The 19,113-nt window shown below is 43.7% G+C and overlaps 1 protein-coding gene across 5 annotated transcripts in view; it reads right to left on the bottom strand.

The window, feature by feature from the left end:
- LOC311137410 (tripartite motif-containing protein 44-like) overlaps positions 1-19,113 on the bottom strand; it is a 100,496-nt gene that overhangs the window by 38,846 nt on the left and 42,537 nt on the right. For 4 of the 5 annotated variants that reach the window (XM_084171883.1, XM_084171884.1, XM_084171887.1 and 1 more), the window contains exons 4-5: positions 16,434-16,724; positions 8,613-8,638 (exon numbers count right to left, since the gene is read on the bottom strand). In XM_084171883.1, coding sequence (XP_084028009.1) covers positions 8,613-8,638; positions 16,434-16,724 — 317 coding nt within the window. The remainder of the gene's footprint in view (positions 1-8,612; positions 8,639-16,433; positions 16,725-19,113) is intronic. The other variant, XM_084171886.1, reaches the window with a different exon arrangement.

Genomic DNA, 19,113 nt, shown 5'->3' with positions numbered 1-19,113 from the left:
AGAGAGAAAGAGACAAAGAACAAACAAATGAGAAAGGATGAAGAGAGGAGGAGTGTTTCACAAAAACAAACCATCAACGTTGTGATTAACAAGCAACCAAACAAATAAATATTCAGATATACTGTATTGAAGCCACAATCTGGAGTCTGTGTTTCAGGCCAAAAGCAGCCCGGCACTTGGTTCGGAACAGAACAAGCTAAACATACAACCACTCAATTTAATTGATAGAGCTACGAATGTAAGGACTAACGGTCCATGAAATCAAAATGATTGGTTTAAACATATTGGATATTTGATATAAATCTATACATGCAAATGACAAAACACATAAACAATCCGGTAATACATTTTGAGTTTGATAGGGTCAAACAGTGGTACTTAGCTCATGTGGTATTCATAAACAGTACATGGACTTGGTAGGAAGTGTAATACTTGGAAAACATATTGGATACCACAAGCTTATCAGCAAGGGTATCACTGGAGGCAGATATAACTCAATGTGCAACACAGGAGAAGATAGCAAACTGTTTATACCACCGCACATGGCGAAGTTGGCTGTCAGACTAACTTATTGTTGTTGTCTTGTGCACTGGAGCCCTATGAGATATGATTCACCAGGCTTGCTCCCATTTTTCATGCCCTGTCCATTTATATTACCCCGTGCCCAGAAATCTTACTTCCCCCCATTTTACCATCTCCCCTCTTTCCCTTCTCTATTCTGAGTTAAACATGATCTCTCCTTTCTTGAATACTTAAAGTGGTAACTGGGGGGTATATATTCATATTTTAAGTTACCCTCTTGATTCCCTTGTTAAATAGTGCCTCCTCTTCTGGCTCCTTTTGTCAGCAGAAAACTCTGAGGATAACTGCTTCAAATGAATTAGTATGCAAACACACTGTTTAGATATACTTAACTGACGAACCGACAAACACGCACTAACACACACAGAAATACTGTAGACAATCCATTATTTATAAGCACTATAGGCTTGAAACATTAAAGGGATACTTCAGGATTTTGGCAATGAAGCCTTTTAACCCTGAGACAGATGAACTCGTGAATACCATTTTTATGTCTCTGTGTGCAGTTTTAAAGGAAGTTGCTAACTAGCTTTAGCACAATTGCTAACTAGTGTTAGCGCAATGACTGGAAGTCTACAGGAACAGCTAGAATGCTAGCTGTTCCCATAGACTTCCAGTCATTGCGCTAATGCTAGTTAGCATTGGCTTGTAAACCTACCTCTAACTTCCTTCATACTCGACGCAGAGACATAGAAATGGTATCCACGAGTTCATCTGACTCTGGGGAAGTAGATAAAGGCCTTCATTGCCAACATTTCGAAGTATCCCTTTAACGTTTCAAGCCTATAGTGCCTGTAAAGAATGGATTGTCTACAGTATTTCTGTGTGTGTTAGTGCGTGTGTGTCGGTTTGTCAGTTAAGTATATCTAAACAGCGTGTTTGCCTACTCATTCATTTCAAAGCAGTTATGCTCAGAGTTTTCTGCTGACATTTAAAAGGAGCCAGAAGAGAATGCACTTTAACTATTTAATTGCCAAAATCCCAAGGTATCCCTTAATTCTAACATTATTTCATGTAATTTTATTGAGCCAGGATAGTCCACTCAGTAACACTTGCCACTGTTTTCTTAGGAGTTCTGGGATCAAAGTCCAGGCACTATACTAGTCTGAGATTGGTATTTTACACCTTCCTTCTTCTTACTGGGGATGATGGTAAACACAGAACACAGGACAACACACATGACCAGTGTCCAGTATTTACTCCAGGATTCAAAACTTAACTCCACGGGTTACGTCTAGCTAAGGTTGTTTAAAGTCTACCTCTCTACAACTCAACAAAATATGTGTTATCAGGCTGCTCCTCCACAGCCACATCCATTATAAAACCAGACACTTTCAGTCACATCCTTTATGAAAATACATTATTGTCGACTGCACCATTTTCTTGATGTGCGAGAACACAATCTTATGATTCAGATTCTGCCATTTCAGAAACTCTATTAATCTAAAAAGCTATTTTCCAATCCACTTTAAGCAGCACTAGCCTTTCCATTTAGGTCCACATCTCTTCAGAATGGCTGAAGAGGGGAACGAAATACAAAACCATAATGTACGAGTTGCTATGGCAACTCCCAACGTTAAATTGTGATGGTTATCAGAAGCTTTGTTATGGTAAAATTACCTTTTTTGTATTCCAGTTAACCCTGAGATAAATAAAAAAAAGACCATAAGTCATGTAGAGGAGCACATGAAAGATCACACACACACACACACACACACACACACACACACACACACACGGGTATAAGATTAGTGCTGCTGTGGTTGTCGATGTCATTCGATGGTGGACCTCAAAGTGAGTACCATTGACATGAACCTAAAGAAGTCTGTGACTCTTTCAATTAATAATGCATATTTATTTGTGGTGTGACATTCAGTGAGTGGTGTGTATATTGGTGCTTGCACAGAGAACAATGCCAGTGTGTGTGTTAGTGCACACATGCCAGTGCGTGTGTAGCAAGATAGTGCAGAGGGTGAAGTATGGGATGAAATGAAATGTGAGATCCACAGTCCCATTGGAGTGTGAATGTGAGAGGAGAAGAGTGGGATCCTCCATCATCATCCACAGCAGCCAGCTGGGCCTTGTTACTCATCCAGGCAGCAGGCATGCGCACACACACACACACACACACACACACACACACACACACACACACACACACACACCAGCAGCAGCAGTCACTTGAACCCTGCTAGCTGAAGTTTCCAACTATAGCCACTTAAATTATTAAGTGAGGGCATGTTGATTAAACCGTGGCATACAGTTACACACAGTAAGACACACACGCATGCGTGCAAGTGCCTGCCTGCGCGCGCTCGCACACACACACGCACGCACGCACACAGACACACACACAGACACGACGAGATGGGGGAATGGAGGGATAATGTGGGGGGGGGGGGGCTGCAGTGCCTTTGTTCTCTCTGGGGATTGTAAATATTTCATTAGCGGAAACCCAGCTCTGTGTTTCCATCTCAGGGGTCTTTCCCCTGACCTCTACCACTTAACTCCTCTCTTTCCTCCTTTCCTCCGCCCATCTGTTGACCCTCTGAAGGGCAAAGGGCTCAACATAGTGGCTAAAGCTGAGCCAAATCATCTCAACACCACGCCCTTCCCTCTCCTAATCCTGGACATGTTGACTGAACTGAACATCAGGAGGGCAACGCCAGAGAGCTCCCACTTCCTCTTCCTGTACAGCCTTAACAGCACAACCAGAACACTACTAACTAGCCATCCATTCAAGGAGAGAAAGATCACAACAACAACAAAATAGGCAACTGATTTTAGACTGTGTGTGAGCTCAGACTGTGTTTTTACATACATCTCTTGGTGTTAGTGTGTGTGTGAGAGCGAGTGAAAACAAGAGAGCGAGTAAGAACAAGAGAGAGAAAAAGAAAGAGAGAGCGGGTGGGGGGCGAGGGAGATAGCCGGGGGGAGAGAGAGCAAGAGATGGAGAAAAGGAGTGAGAGAGAGAAGAGTGTGTGTGTTTACATAAAGGCTCTGGTGAGAGCACTAGCCTTAAGCCCTGCATTCGCTTGTCTCTGAGGTAACGTTACTTCTGCTCAGGTCCTATTCATGATAAAACAGAGGAAGTGTGTGTGTGTGTGTGCGCACAGGTCCCATGCATGATAAAGCAGGACTGGAAGTCAGGGTGCGTTGCATGGCTCAAGAGACAGAGCAGAGCGATGTGACAGAGTGGAGGAATAAGTGGAGTGACCTCCTATCATCCTTATAAGTGCCAGACTCCCCAGAGTGTCTTATCATATTAGTGTGATTACACTGCATGATTTATATGCTTGCCAAGCCTCCCTTGCTAAGCAGACTTTCTGCACATCACAGTCCCGTAACTCTTTCTGACACACATATTTTAGTCTCAACTGGGGTTGTAAAGTGATGGTATATTACAGGAAGCTTTTGAAGTTTACCAGTAAACTACCAGAATTTTGGTATCTTTCAAGGATTTTATGTAATTTATCACAAGACATGTAAGTGGCCCTTTTGGGTACTTCAGATTATCACAGGTGTCTGTAATTATCCCTGGCCCTCTGTGTGACCTTATCAAAAAAACATATGAAATTATTAAATAAGATGATTTTAAAATACAAACTAGAATAACAAAGATGTAAAACATTATTCTAAATATAAACCATCAACTTAGTAAATACCATTGGTGTTTAATATGAGGGTTTCCGTATGAAATTTACACACATTTATTTGACTATGTCAATATCTATTTGTTGCCAATGTTTTGGCGTCAAACTGGTGGCAGTTGTGAAAAAAAATCAATACTTGGACGAGTTGCAGAGGCAATTGAAAATAATGCCATTGTTGATTAGATGCTTTTTTAATTAATTAGGCTATTTTCTCTTAAACCATATGGTCTATCTCCTGGAAACTAATGGACAATTTGTACACAGATATAAAAAATGAATATTATATATGAATGCATTTTTAAAAAGTTATTCAAGTATAAAATTACCAAAGGTATGATAGACTGCCATAGATTTTCTGTTAATTACCAAAATTACTGAAGATTCCGGTAACTTTGGTAAGTTACCGGTAGCTTTACAACCCTAGTCTCAACTTCTCGATAGAGTCATCCAAAGAAACAGAGAGTTCCAAGTGGCATAGGCCTCAGTGAATGTCCCACCTCTCTCTTTATCAGAAAACTAACAGAAACCCTCCTAATCTTCATCCCTTAAGGACCACCTGTCTAGCATCACTAGCAACTCACACAGGGTGAAAAATAATCTAAGAATGCAAGCAATTATCAACTTTTAGAGACATAGAAAGACTCCATCGATTGGGATGTTTCATTTGCTTTCTTTAGTAAAACTCACCCTTCTCTCTTGCAAAGTTGCACAATATATCTCTCTCTCGCTCTCTCTGACTTCTGTATAGCTCTCCCTCTCATGCACTCCCCCCTCCATCTCCCTCTCTTGCTGTCCCTCTCCCCTGACCCCCTCTACTCTTTCTCTCAAATCCTCCTCCATCAATCAGAACAAACTAACACACACCCATGCACACACACACAAACTATTGATCAGTGGCCCTACCATCTCCCAAACCAACACCGCTCTCTGATCAGGGAAGAGTCATTTCAAGGGGGCTCAGGGAGGTTGATGAGAAACAATTAACCAAATCAATGTTTGTGTGTGTGTGTATTATGTGAGAGATGTGCAAGGGGGGCAAGGGGACCTCTGGGTAGGATATAATTTGATGCAATAAAAGACTGAATCTCATATTACATCATTAACACACACACACAGAGAGGCTGAAATTGTGTGATTAGATCCAGATGATAAGTATGGTCATGAGCTGTGTTTATGTAGAGCTCCTCACTAACACTTGGGAAAGGGGGCTAGATAGAGAGGCTACTCACTAACACTGGGGAGAGGGGACTAGGGAGAGAGGCTCCTCACTAACACTGGGGAGAGGGGACTAGGGAGAGAGGCTCCTCACTAACACTGGGGAGAGGGGGAAAGGGAGAGAGGCTCCTCACTAACACTGGGGAGAGGTGACTAGGGAGAGAGGCTCCTCACTAACACTGGGGAGAGGTGACTAGGGAGAGAGGCTCCTCACTAACACTGGGGAGAGGGGACTAGGGAGAGAGGCTCCTCACTAACACTGGGGAGAGGTGGCTAGGGAGAGAGGCTCCTCACTAACACTGGGGAGAGGGGGCTAGGGAGAGAAGCTCCTCACTAACACTTGGTAGAGGGGTCTAGGGATAGAGGCTCCTCACTAACATTGGGGAGAGTGGGCTAGGGCGAGAGGCTCCTCACTAACACTGGGGAGAGGGGGCTAGGGCGAGAGGCTCCTCACTAACACTGGGGAGAGGGGGCTAGGGAGAGTCTCCTCACTAACACTGGGGAGAAGGGGCTAGCGAGAGAGGCTCCTCACTAACACAGGGGAGAGGAAGCTAGGGAGAGAAGAGTACATGCTGAGAGATGTTGAGGGGGAAAGGAGGATTTTGGTGATTTGGGGAGAGGGGGAGAGGGGGGACCATATCAGGAAAACAGGGTGGGGATAGGCATTACTATAATTGTACTATAATCATTCTCTCTCTCTCCCTATTTGTCTTTCCCTCTTTGTCTCGCTCTCCTTCACCCCATTCATCACCCACACTTTTCTAAATCATGCCTCTCCTTCTCTCTCTTTCCCTCGTCCATTCCTTCAATTCATTTTTTTCCTCTCCCCCGCCTCTCTTTCCCCATCTCCCCGAGCTTGTAAGCTATAACCCTACAGAAAATATAAATACATGTATTCTCTCCTCTTTCCCAGTCACATTCCTCCCTCTCTCCCTCTCTTGTCCCTTTAGTCCCAGTCCTTCTTGCATTATGACTTCATTATGTTTTATACGTGTTGGTATCTGATGCCTTTATCCAGGCAGGGAGCTGGGCTAAATTCTGCACCCACAGCATTTTATGAAGATGGAAAAGAGTAGTGTGTTCATGTGTGCATACTTATATGTGTATGTATGTGTGTGTGTATATATGTGTGTTAACCTTGTCCAAGGGCATTGCAGAAGCGTTATCTCACCCTGGGGTCCCAACTCGCAGCCATCTGGTCTGGATAGAGAGTAGTGGATTGTGCTTGGGTCTGAGCATTGCCATTGGCAGGCCCATCAGTTACAGCCCCTGAGCTGGCAGTTATACTGGGCCTCTCCATGGCTGGGTCAGGGCCATTAAAAACAAAACACTACAATATGAAAATATCTACAAATACTGTACATTTCGCCAAAACAAATACTCAAACTCCTCTGTGTACTTGCTCCATATTCTGCAGGTGTGTGACAAAACAAGGCAATGCTGATTGATGTGTTTATTCAGTTTCCCTGCTATTTGGTTATTTGTGTTATCACTTATCTGTTCTGAAAATCCAACAACATTCCAAAGATAAAACACAGAGCTGTCTGTCTTTCTCCAAAGCTTTTAGTTCAAAGCTTGTTGGTGTCAGTCTTAGAAGACACTGTCGTCTTTAACCTTTATTCAACCACATAGTCCCTTTCAGATAAAGCATTTATTTCCCACCGGATATACTGAGGCTGACATTTGCACATTTCAGACAGGCAGACATGGAGGCACTGTCTGTGTCTCAGACCTTTACTGAGTGAGCGTGAGTGTGTGTATGTGTGTGTGTGTGTGTGTGTGTGTGTGTGTGTGTGTGTGTGTGTGTATGTGTGAGAGAGAGAGGTGGGGAGGCAGTCTGACATCAAGGCCTGGAGAGACACACACCAAAGGGACAGGACACAGCAGGGGGTGATGGGAAGGCAGCTGCTCCGAGCGAGCAGCTCCTCTCTGAGAGCCATGTCAGTGTCAGGGAATCAATACGTGTGTGACTGGGTAAAGGCTATCTGTTACACCTACTGTCTCACACACTAACCTACACACACTGTCTCACACACTAACCTATACACACTGTCTCACACACTAACCTACAAACACTGTCTCCCACACTAACCTACACACCTTTACAAGTCAGACAGACAGAGAGAGACAGGTGGACAGATGGACGAGAGGATGAACAGACAGACTTACAGATAGACAGAGATACAGACAAATAGGCAGGCAGGTAGGCAGGCAGACAAACAAGACACACACACACTCCCTACACAACTACCTACCAGACAAGCTTACTACAACACAGACCATGCTGCCTAAGCAGGGTTGATCCACCTGAAGGCTTGAGTTGACCCCAATAATCAGACTACAGCTTGACCACACACTAGTGGACAGTGTGTCTCTCCAGCACCCAGCCCGGCCCGGTTCGGCCCAGTGTCCAATGAAGCGAACAGGGGCAGGTCACTCTGTGTGGCCATGTGATTAGAGAGGGCAAGTCGTCACCTTTCCGAGCGTTTAATTCCAGCGGGCACAGAGATTAGAGCAGCTAATTGCCTGGCTGGGCCACGGACGTGACACACATACAGTACTACAGGGGAGGAGGAGAGGAGAGGAGTGGGGACACACTGTGCAAGGGCTGGAGAGAGAAGTGTGTGTGTGTTTTTGGTTTCACTATGCTTTTGGGGACCAGAAGTCCTAACAACGACTGTAAAACAAGGAAAGTGGGGATATTTCGGCTATTGCCTTTTTCCTTGTGGGGACCAGCGAAATATCCCCACTTTCTTTGTTTTACTATCCTTGTGAGGACTTCTGGTCCTCACAAGGATAGTAAAAGAAACGTCCATTAGGTTTAGGGTTACAATTTGGGTTATTATTAAGGTTAGGAGTTAAGGTTAGGGAAAATAGGATTTTGAATAGGAATCAATTGTTTGATCCCCACAAGGATAGTAAAACAAACGTGTGTGTGTGTGAGAGAGAGTGTGTGAGTGTGTGAGTGTGAGAGAGGGAGAGAGTGTGTGCATGTGTGAGTTTACTGTATGTGTGCGTGTGAGCATGGAGGTGTGTGTCGCATACTGATCCCCTCTCCCTGTTAGCCCACTGTAAAACCGCCTGAGTGTGGGAATTTAAAAGGGTATTTTTTCTCCCAATTCTGCCAGATGCTATAAAAGAGGTTGTTATGATCAGTCTTACCTTGGGCTGGCCTCAATGTCACGCTGCTGAAAAAGACAAGAGAAACAGCAGTTTTAATACAGGAGACCATAACACAGTGCTGTGGTTGACACTGACACAATGACACATCAACACACATCTATACAGATGGCAAGACTTCACAAAGCTAACAACATCACATTTCACATATCAAAAGCTATTCTCAAAAGACATCAGTGTGTCACATGAGAGGAGAGTAAATGAGCCCAGTGGTGGATCTGTATACACTGTTCACACTTTAATTAGCAGCCACACGCCACCACCTCAGTCACAATGCAGCCACCAGCTATAGAGGAGAACCACAGAGACTAACAATACAGTACTATACTGTAGCTTCCCCTGGAGGGCCCTGCTAACTCCATCTCTCTGCTCCTTTTCATTAAAACAAGACACATTGAAGAGAGAACTACCCTCTTTCTTCCCACTTAGTTAAGAGTAGACGATTGGATATTAAAATCTAATTTGAATAGGTGTAGAATTAAAATGAATTGAAAAGGTGAAGGTAAAAATAGGAACATATTGTGAGGCAGGGTGGGCCAGATGGGTGGGGTCTAGTTTACTATAGTAACCCAGGTCTGATTGAGTGGTGAAATGTCGAATGAGTTATGTCTACAGTGATGGCAGTAATTATTCTGTCTCTATGGCTGCGTTTAGACAGGCAGCCCAATTCCCGTGCTTCTACATCTGCATTGCTTTGGGGTTTTAGGCTGCGTTTCTGTATAAGCACTTTGTGACATCTGCTGATGTAAAAAAGGCTTTATAAATACATTTGATTCAATTCTGATCTTTTTTTACTTTTGACCAATCACATCAACTCTGAAAAAGATCTGATGTGAAAAGATCTGATGTGATTGTTCTGGTTCAGGAGCAGGTCAGGTTGAGGCCTGGGTCAACTCGGTCAGCACACTGGGCATCTAATGACTAGCTAAAGGCTGATTGGACCCTGTCTGAGGCCATTCTGAGGCCAGGAGGCCTTACACATGATTGAACCCAGTGCCTCTACTCTCCACTGTCAAACACACACTTGCTCACACACAGGCATGCATGTACAAATGAGGAAACTACTGTAACTTGCTCGCACAAACAGCCACACTCATTCTAGTATGCACACTAACACAGATGCATACGGTTGCAAACACACCTCACACAATTCATTGGAACATGTGACTCTGTGTATTGGTGCACTGCGGCATGTGAGAGGGTCAGTGTGCATGATTGCCTATCTGTATGGGTATCAATCCGGTCTGTGTCACTGTTCATGTGCACTCTGCTGTGTGTGTGTGTGTTTATGCTCTGCAGTGTGTATTTGTCTGTATGCTTAGTTGTGTGTGTGTGTGTTCTGTAGTGTGTGTGTGTGTGCGTTCTCTGACTATGTGTGTGTGTGTGGTTGTGTGTGTATGCTATGTGAGACGTTGTGTGTGTGTTCTGTGAGACAGGTTGAGGGATGATTTCCTCCGGGGTGACAGATCAGTGCTCAGCAATCATGGTGGGTGGTGATTGGAGGGTAAACACAGCAGGCATATGTCTGCAGAGCTGCTTACCTACCTACCTACCGCCCGCACCGCTCTCTATTGATTTAATGACAGATCTGTAGATTACACTGCAAAACAGGAGCCCATTAATTCTGTAATAAATGGACACAGCAACTGCCATAACAGCTGGCCCATTCTTTATCAGCTTTGCCTCCATTTAGACTAACTGCTTAGCGAGCATGAACACATGCACACACAAACACACACAGGCACAAGCACACACGCATCATTCTCCATTTAAGCACTGGACTTCTCAAACTTAGTATGTGTCTTATAGGAGTATTTGCCTAAGGTTGCAAAACTACAGGTAATTTTGGTAATTAACAAGTAATGTATGGCAATCTATGGTAACTTTGGTAATTTATACATTAATAACTTTTCGAAAATTAATTTGTGTATAGTATTCATTTTTGTATACAGCTGAAGTCGGAAGTTTACATACACCTTAGCCAAATACATTTAAACTCAGTTTTTCACAATTCCTGACATTTAATCGTAGTAAAACTTCCCTGTCTTAGGTCAATTAGGATCACCACTTTATTTTAAGAATGTGAAATCTCAGAATAATAGTAGAGAGAATTTTTTATTTCAGCTTTTATTTCTTTCATCACATTCCCAGTTTGTCAGAAGTTTACATACACTCAATTAGTATTTGGTAGCATTGCCTTTAAATTCTTTAACTTGGGTCAAACGTTTTGGGTAGCCTTCCACAAGCTTCCCACAATAAGTTGGGTGAATTTTGGCCCATTCCTCCTGACAGAGCTGGTGTAACTGAGTCAAGTGTGTAGGCCTCCTTGCTCGCACACGCTTTTTCAGTTCTGCCCACACATTTTCTATAGGATTGAGGTCAGGGCTTTGTGATGGCAACTCCAATACCTTGACTTTGTTGTCCTTAAGCCATTTTGCCACAACTTTGGAAGTATGCTTGGGGTCATTGTCCATTTGGAAGACCCATTTGAGACCAAGCTTTAACTTCCTGACTGATGTCTTGAGATGTTGCTTCAATATATCCACATCATTTTCCTTCCTCATGATGCCATCTATTTTGTGAAGTGCACCAGTCCCTCCTGCAGCAAAGCACCCCCACAGCATGATGCTGCCACCCCCGTGCTTCACGGTTGGGATGGTGTTCTTTGGCTTGCAAGCCTTCCCCTTTTTCCTCCAAACATAACGATGGTCATTATGGTCAAAGAGTTCTATTTTTGTTTCATCAGACCAGAGGACATTTCTCCAAAAAGTACGATCTTTGTCCCCATGTGCAGTTACAAACCGTAGTCTGGCTTTTTTATGGCAGTTTTGGAGCAGTGGCTTCTTCCTTGCTGAGTGGCCTTTCAGGTAATGTCGATATAGGACTCATTTTACTGTAGATACTTTTGTCCCTGTTTACTCCACCATCTTCACAAGGTCCTTTGCTGTTGTTCTGGGATTGATTTGCACTTTTCGCACCAAAGTACGTTAGTCTCTAGGAGACAGAACGTGTCTCCTTCCTGAGCGGTATGACGGCTGCGTGGTCCCATGGTGTTTATACTTGTGTACTATTGTTTGTACAGATGAACGTGGTACCTTCAGGCGTTTGGAAATTGTTCCCAAGGATGAACCAGACTTGTGAAGGTCTACACATTTTTTTCTGAGGTCTTGGCTGATTTCTTTTGATTTTCCCATGATGTCAAGCAAAGAGGCACTGAGTTTGAAGGTAGGCCTTGAAATACACTGCTCAAAAAAATAAAGGGAACACTTAAACAACACAATGTAACTCCAAGTCAATCACACTTCTGTGAAATCAAACTGTCCACTTAGGAAGCAACACTGATTGACAATAAATGTCACATGCTGTTGTGCAAATGGTATAGACTACAGGTGGAAATTATAGGCAATTAGCAAGACACCCCCAATAAAGAAGTGGTTCTGCAGGTGGTGACCACAGACCACTTCTCAGTTCCTATGCTTCCTGACTGATGTTTTGGTCACTTTTGAATGCTGGCGGTGCTTTCACTCTAGTGGTAGCATGAGATGGAGTCTACAACCCACACAAGTGGCTCAGGTAGTGCAGCTCATCTAGGATGGCACATCAATGCGAGCTGTGGCAAGAAGGTTTGCTGTGTCTGTCAGCGTAGTGTCCAGAGCATGGAGGCGCTACCAGGATACAGGCCAGTACATCAGGAGACGTGGAGGAGGCCGTAGGAGGGCAACAACCCAGCAGCAGGACCGCTACCTCCGCCTTTGTGCAAGGAGGAGCAGGAGGAGCACTGCCAGAGCCCTGCAAAATGACCTCCAGCAGGCCACAAATGTGCATGTGTCTGCTCAAACGGTCAGAAACAGACTCCATGAGGGTGGTGTGAGGGCCTGACGTCCACAGGTGGGGGTTGTGCTTACAGCCCAACACCGTGCAGGACGTTTGGCATTTGCCAGAGAACACCAAGATTGGCAAATTCGCCACTGGCGCCCTGTGCTCTTCACAGATGAAAGCAGGTTCACACTGAGCACGTGACAGACGTGACAGAGTCTGGAGACGCCGTGGAGAACGTTCTGCTGTATGGTTCAAGAGAAAATAGCCTAACTAATGAAAAAAGCATCTAATAAACAATGGCATTATTTTTTATTAACTCTGCAACTTTTCCAACTATTAACTTTTTTCACAACTGCCACCAGTTTGGCGACAAAACATTAACAACAAAGTCACATTGACATAGTACAATTCATGCTGAAACCCTCATATTAAACACCAATGGCAGTCACTAAATTGATGGTATATATTTAGGATAATGTTTTACAGCTTTGTCATTCAATTTTTTATTTTAAAATCATCTTATTTTATATATTTTACATGTGATAAGGCCAAACAGAGGGCCACAGATAATTACAGACACCTGTGATAATCTGAATGACCCAAAAGGGCCAGTAGATGTCTGATAGATTACATAAAATACTTTGAATGTTTCCAGTAATATAACCTACCTTTGCAACCCTATGTTTGCCTGACCTAAAGCAAGCGGACTCACCTCAATTATGAGATGTATGCTTTAGAGAGGGGTTTGAGGAAGGCTAATGATAGGGATGAGATAATTCCATCCTAAATTATTTCCATCTTTCAGATGTGGTTTGTGGTTGCTGGACTGTTGGTATTCATACTGTGTGTTTCTGTTGCTTTCCTCTCTCAGATCTGCAGTTTGCATCTTTTCCATCTTGTAAGTAGATAGTGGGGCCACTACATCAGAGTACAAATGGCTAGAACTGAAACGCGCTCGGGAATGTGATTAGATTGTGTGTATCAATTGGTATTAGGGGCTTCTCTCTAACTCGTTCGCTATCTTGTATCTCTTGCACACACACACAGACACAAATGCACGCACACACGCAAATGTTTCTATTTGTACCTCATCATACACACAGACATCCCTAAGGCACCTCAGACACTGTACCCCTCTCTCTCTCTCTCTCTCTCTCTCTCTCTCTCTCTCTCTCTCTCTCTCTCTCTCTCTCTCTCTCTCTCTCTCTCTCTCTCTCTCTCTCTCTCTCTCTCTCTCTCTCTCTCTCTCTCTCTCTCTCTCTCTCTCTCTCTCTCTCTCTCTCTCCTCTCTCTCTCTCCTCTCTCTCTCTCTCTCTCTCTCCTCTCTCTCTCTCTCTCTCTCCTCTCTCTCTCTCTCTCTCTCATCTCTCTCTCTCTCTCTCTCTCTCTCTCTCTCTCTCTCTCTCTCTCTCTCTCTCTCTCTCTCTCTCTCTCTCTCCTCTCTCTCTCTCTCTCTCCTCTCTCCTCTCATAGACGTCTCTAAGTCACAGCAGGCATTACTCAATGCCAGCAATGACTTACAGGAGAGAACAAACAGGGCAACCATCACCATTCAATTAGGCCCTTAATGAACTCGGCCCACCATAAGCTGATTTTTCACCCAGGCAAGCAATCTGCAGGCTGGCCACAGCCATTACTACAGCCCTCCGTCTCTCCCTGACTGCCAGCCCCCCTGCCTGGCTCCTGCCTGGGAGGCTCCACCAGGGGAGAGAACAGTCCAGTCTGCAGCAGTTAAACTATAGCAGTTGAGTAATGGGCCAGGAGGATCTTCTAATTTACAGTGCCTTGCAAAAGTATTTCATCCCCCTTGGTGTTTTTCCTATTTTGTTGCATTACAACCTGTAATTTAAATAGATTTTTATTTGGATTTCATGTAATGGAAAAAAAGAACTTCTAAAAAATAAAAATAAATAACGGAAAACTGGTGCGTGCATATGTATTCACCCCCTTTGCTATGAAGCCCCTAAATAAGATCTGGTGCAACCAATTATCTTCAGAAGTCACATAATTAGTTAAATAAAGTCCACCTGTGTGCAATCTAAGTGTCACATGATTTGTCACATGATCTCAGTATATATACACCTGTTCTGAAAGGCCCCAGAGTCTGCAACACCACTAAGCAAGGGGCACCACCAAGCAAGCGGCACCATGAAGACCAAGGAGCTCTCCAAATAGGTCAGGGACAAAGTTGTTGAGAAGTACAGATCAAGGTTGGGTTATAAAAATGTTTTATCAGAAACTTTGAACATCCCACGGAGCACCATTAAATCCATTATTTAAAAAATGGAAAGAAATTGGCACCACAACAAACCTGCCAAGAGAGGGCCGCCCACCAAAACTCATGGACCAGGCAAGGAGGGCATTAATCAGATAGAGACAACAAAGATACCAAAGATAACCCTGAAGAAACTGCAAAGCTCCACAGCGGAGATTGGAGTATCTGTCCATAGGACCACTTTGAGCCATATACTCCACAGAGCTGGGCTTTACGGAAGAGTGGGCAGAAAAAAGCCATTACTTAAAGAAAAAAATAAGCAAACATGTTTGGTGTTTGCCAAAAGGCATGTGGGAGACTCCCCAAACATATGGAAGAAGGTACTCTGGTCATCTTTTTGGCCATCAAGGAAAACGCTATGTCTGGTGCAAACCCAACACCTCTCATCACCCCGAGAACACCATCCCCACAGTGAAGCATGGTGGTGGCAGCATCATGCTGTGGGGATGTTTCTCATCAGCAGGGACTGGGAAACTGGTCAGAAAGGGGAGGGTGTGTGTACATGTGAGTGAGTTAGTGAGTGAGAATACATATCTGTGTATATGTGTGTAAATGTTTATGTAAATGTCAATGTGTCATTGTATGAGTGAGCGAATAATGGTGTGGGTGTATGAGAAAGTAACCTTGGCAGGGATTGGTATGTAGAAGAGGAGGTGCAGTATATTCAGCTGGCGTCTCTGTGTGTGTGTGTGTGTCTCTGTGTGTGTGTGTGTACCTTACATGCAGCCAGAGGACATACATAGTTACACTTAAGCCCCCAGCTATGCAGTGCTAAACATGTTTACATCTAAGAACCCACCATAGTATTACACAAGCAGCTTCCTAATAAAACAACCTGGTCTCAGAGCATTTCATATTATTCTGTACGTAAATCCGGGAAATCCATTTAGTATGATATGTTACTTTTCGTGTAGTTTGTTTTAATTTGTGGATAACCATCACCCATTTCATATGATATGTTATGAATTACAATTCGTATTATATGTTACGTATTTCCAAAACATAGAATATTATACAAATTTGATATGTTACGAATTGGAAAAACGTATGATATGTTGCAAAATCTAGCTAGGTGGCTAACTTTAGCTAGCTGGCTAACGTTAACTAGGATTAGGCTAAAGGGTTAAGGTTAGGGTCAGGAGAAGGGTTAAGGTTAGGATTAGGGGAAGGGTTTGCTAAAATGGTTAAGGTTAGGGAAAGGGGAAGGGTTAGCTAACATGCTAAGTAGTTGCTAATTAGCTAAAATGCTAAAGTTGTCCATGATGAGATCTGAAATTGAAACCTTTGGGTTGCTAGACATTCGCGTTATAAGCCTACCCATCCACCAAGAGCAACCACCCTACTTACGTTTTTTGCCGTAAGTAACCATCTGTCTTATGTAACCATACCAAACGTAACATATCATACTAATTTGAGTGACCCGGATTTACATTTACTATGGTATGTCTAGTCTCTGAGACCAGGCTGAATAAAAAAGGTTGTATAAACTGATTTTATCCCTTTACACTTCATACCAATCAACATGCAGATGCCTGCTATGCCTTTTCAGATATCCTAGTGTGATGGTGAGTTAGGATGAAATTACCCCTAGACATTTATATAGGGTCATTGCTGCGTTACCCACCCAATGATGCACTGATCCAAGATCAGTGCCTACAGTGGTAACATCTACCCTGACAATGGTGGTGTATAAGGGAGAGGTGCCTCACCGCTGGTCTGGGGCTGGGGCTGGGTCCTCCCTGGGCTAGGGCAGCTACTCCGGTCCCAGGCTGTGCCTCGGCCTGGTCTAGCTGGCCCAGCTGCTGCGTGATGCAGGCCATCTCCTCCTGGAGCCGCTCGGTGTGGACGGTGATCTCAGCGATCTTCTCGGCGGCGGCGGCGGTCAGGAAGGCTTCCTTCAGGTCCACCAGGTGGAGGGTCCTCTTCTCCTCCAGACGAACCAGCCGGTGGAGCTCATCAAACTGACAGTTGACATACGCCTCCAACTGCTCTGTAGACATCTAGAGAGGATAGAGAGAGAGAGAGAGAAGAGAGAGAGAGAGAGAGAGAGAGAGAGAGAGAGAGAGAGAGAGAGAGAGAGAGAGAGAGAGAGATAGAGAGAGAGCGAGAGAGAGAGAGAGAGAGATGGAACGAAGGAAGGATTTGAGAGAAGTTGAAGAGATGTGAGGAAGAGGATTAGTATGAAAAAGTGTGACAGTCGCATTGACGACCTACAGACAGACGGCCTGAGTCAGTGTTTCCGCTATTTTAATTTTGCAGCAGTGGGCCAATGTTTTTTTTAATATAAAAAAAATCTGTAAAAAATTGATGTTTAAAAAAAATCTGTGTAAACTTAAACAACCAGAACTGTCTCTTGCGATGTGGTTCACAGCAGCACTAACGGGTGTGTTGACATGACAACTGTGTCAGTGTTTTGAACGACCCTTCCCCCCCTTTTGTTCCATGCTGGCTGAAGACCTAGCTAGCCAGTAACTAGCTAACACCAGACACAGATGAAAGGGGAAACATGAGTATCTTTGCCATAGATGAATATGGTAAACTTGTATTTATATTTACTGACACCCTACAGTCAAATGTTGGCACCAGAAGAGTAGCTATCTAGCTATTTAAACCACGTCCCTCTGCAAACACTCCTCTGATGTTGGTTACAAGGCGGTACTTATTTAAATGAGGTAAAATAATATCATATTACCATTGGTGTATTAAAATGAGAGAGTTAGTGTGATGTCACCCTATCCCTTTAATAATCCTGCCTCCTGAATCCAAGTGTTTGACACGGGGGAGGGGACAAGTAACTTTATGATCAAACTTTATCAATGTAGAAGCAACCGTCATTTTTCATACTTTGGTCATCATACTTTGATCTGGTTTCATCCAAATATAATCAAATTTCATGAAAAACATGACTTTTCTCAATTTCAGTGTTATTTTGACCTCAGAGTGGAAATATTGTTTTAAAAAAACAGGTAAATCAGGTTTTGACTGCACTGTCCCTTTAAATAAGATCACGTTTGAGAACTAATGATCACCAAAATAAAAACTAGACAGTCAGGCAGAATAATAAACAAAAAAATGTCATGGCAATCCCCATTGATTTTGTTATAATGTTTAATTTATTCAGATAGCTTAAGAACACGGCACAAGCCATGGCAAAATGTGTAGAATTGCAGGAAATTAGCTTTAAAAGTAAAAAATAATTATCTCAGTCCCATGACAAAATGTATAAAATTGCAGGAAATGAGCTTTAAATCTGTAAAATGTTATTTCCGCCCCATGGCAAACGTGTAGAATAGCAGGAAATGATCTTTAAAAGAGTAGAATGTTGTCTCTGCGGCCAAGAGGAGGGCCTCCACAATTTTAGGTCGGAGACTGCATCATTGACCACGCCCACTACCACACCCACCACCTTAGCCCCATTTTGATCCAGAAAAACCCCTGAAGTGGCAAGTATAAAAGTATATTTGTAACATCTGATGCATTCAGTGTCTTTTGGGGGGTTTCAATTAGGTGAATGCATATGGGAAGCCTATTTATTTAAAGCCGCAATGCTGCATTAGTTGGGCTACAGGTTCTAAGGCTTTTAAAGGGAAAATTATACTTTGGATGGTGTCAACATAGTTGAATTTTCATAGATTTTGGAGTAGAATGTCCACCAGAAGTGACCTCACAATAGTTCTACAACTTGATTGGAGTTCACTTGTTGTAAATTCAATTGATTGGACACAGTCCACAGATAAAGTCCCACAGTTGACAGTGCATGTCAGATCAAAAACCAAGCCATGAGATCGAAGGAATTGTCCGTAGAGCTCAGAGACAATATTGTGTGGGCACAGATCTGGGGAAGGGTACCAAAAAATGTCTGCAGCATTGAAGGTCCCCAAGAACACAGTGGCCTCCATCATTCTTAAATGGAAGAAGTTTGGAACCACCAAGAATCTTCCTAGAGCTGGCCGCCGGCCAAACTGATCATTCGGGGGAGAAGGGCCTTCGTCAGGGAGGGGACGAAGAACCCGATGGTCACTCTGACAGAGCTCCAGAGTTCCTCTGTGGAGATGAGAGAACCTTCCAGAAGGCCATCTCTGCAGCACTCCACCAATCTGGCCTTTATGGTAGAGTGGCCAGACGAAAGCCACTCCTCAGTAGAAGGCACATGACAGCCCGCTTGGAGTTTGCCAAAAGACACCCAAAGGACTCTCAGACCATGAGAAACAAGGTTCTCTGGTCTGATGAAACCAAGATTGAACTATTTGGCCTGAATGCCAAGCGTCACGTCTGGGGAAAACCTGGTGCCATCCCTACAGAGAAGCATGGTGGTGGCAGCATAATGCTGTGGGGATGTTTTTCAGTGGCAGGGACTGGGAGACAAGTCAGGATCGAGGGAAAGATAAA

This window comes from Coregonus lavaretus, assembly GCF_964263955.1.
Source record: "Coregonus lavaretus genome assembly, chromosome: 11".
Taxonomy (NCBI): Eukaryota; Metazoa; Chordata; class Actinopteri; order Salmoniformes; family Salmonidae; genus Coregonus; species Coregonus lavaretus.
Note: the sequence above shows the minus strand (reverse complement) of the source record. Positions and strands in the feature narration are given on the sequence as shown.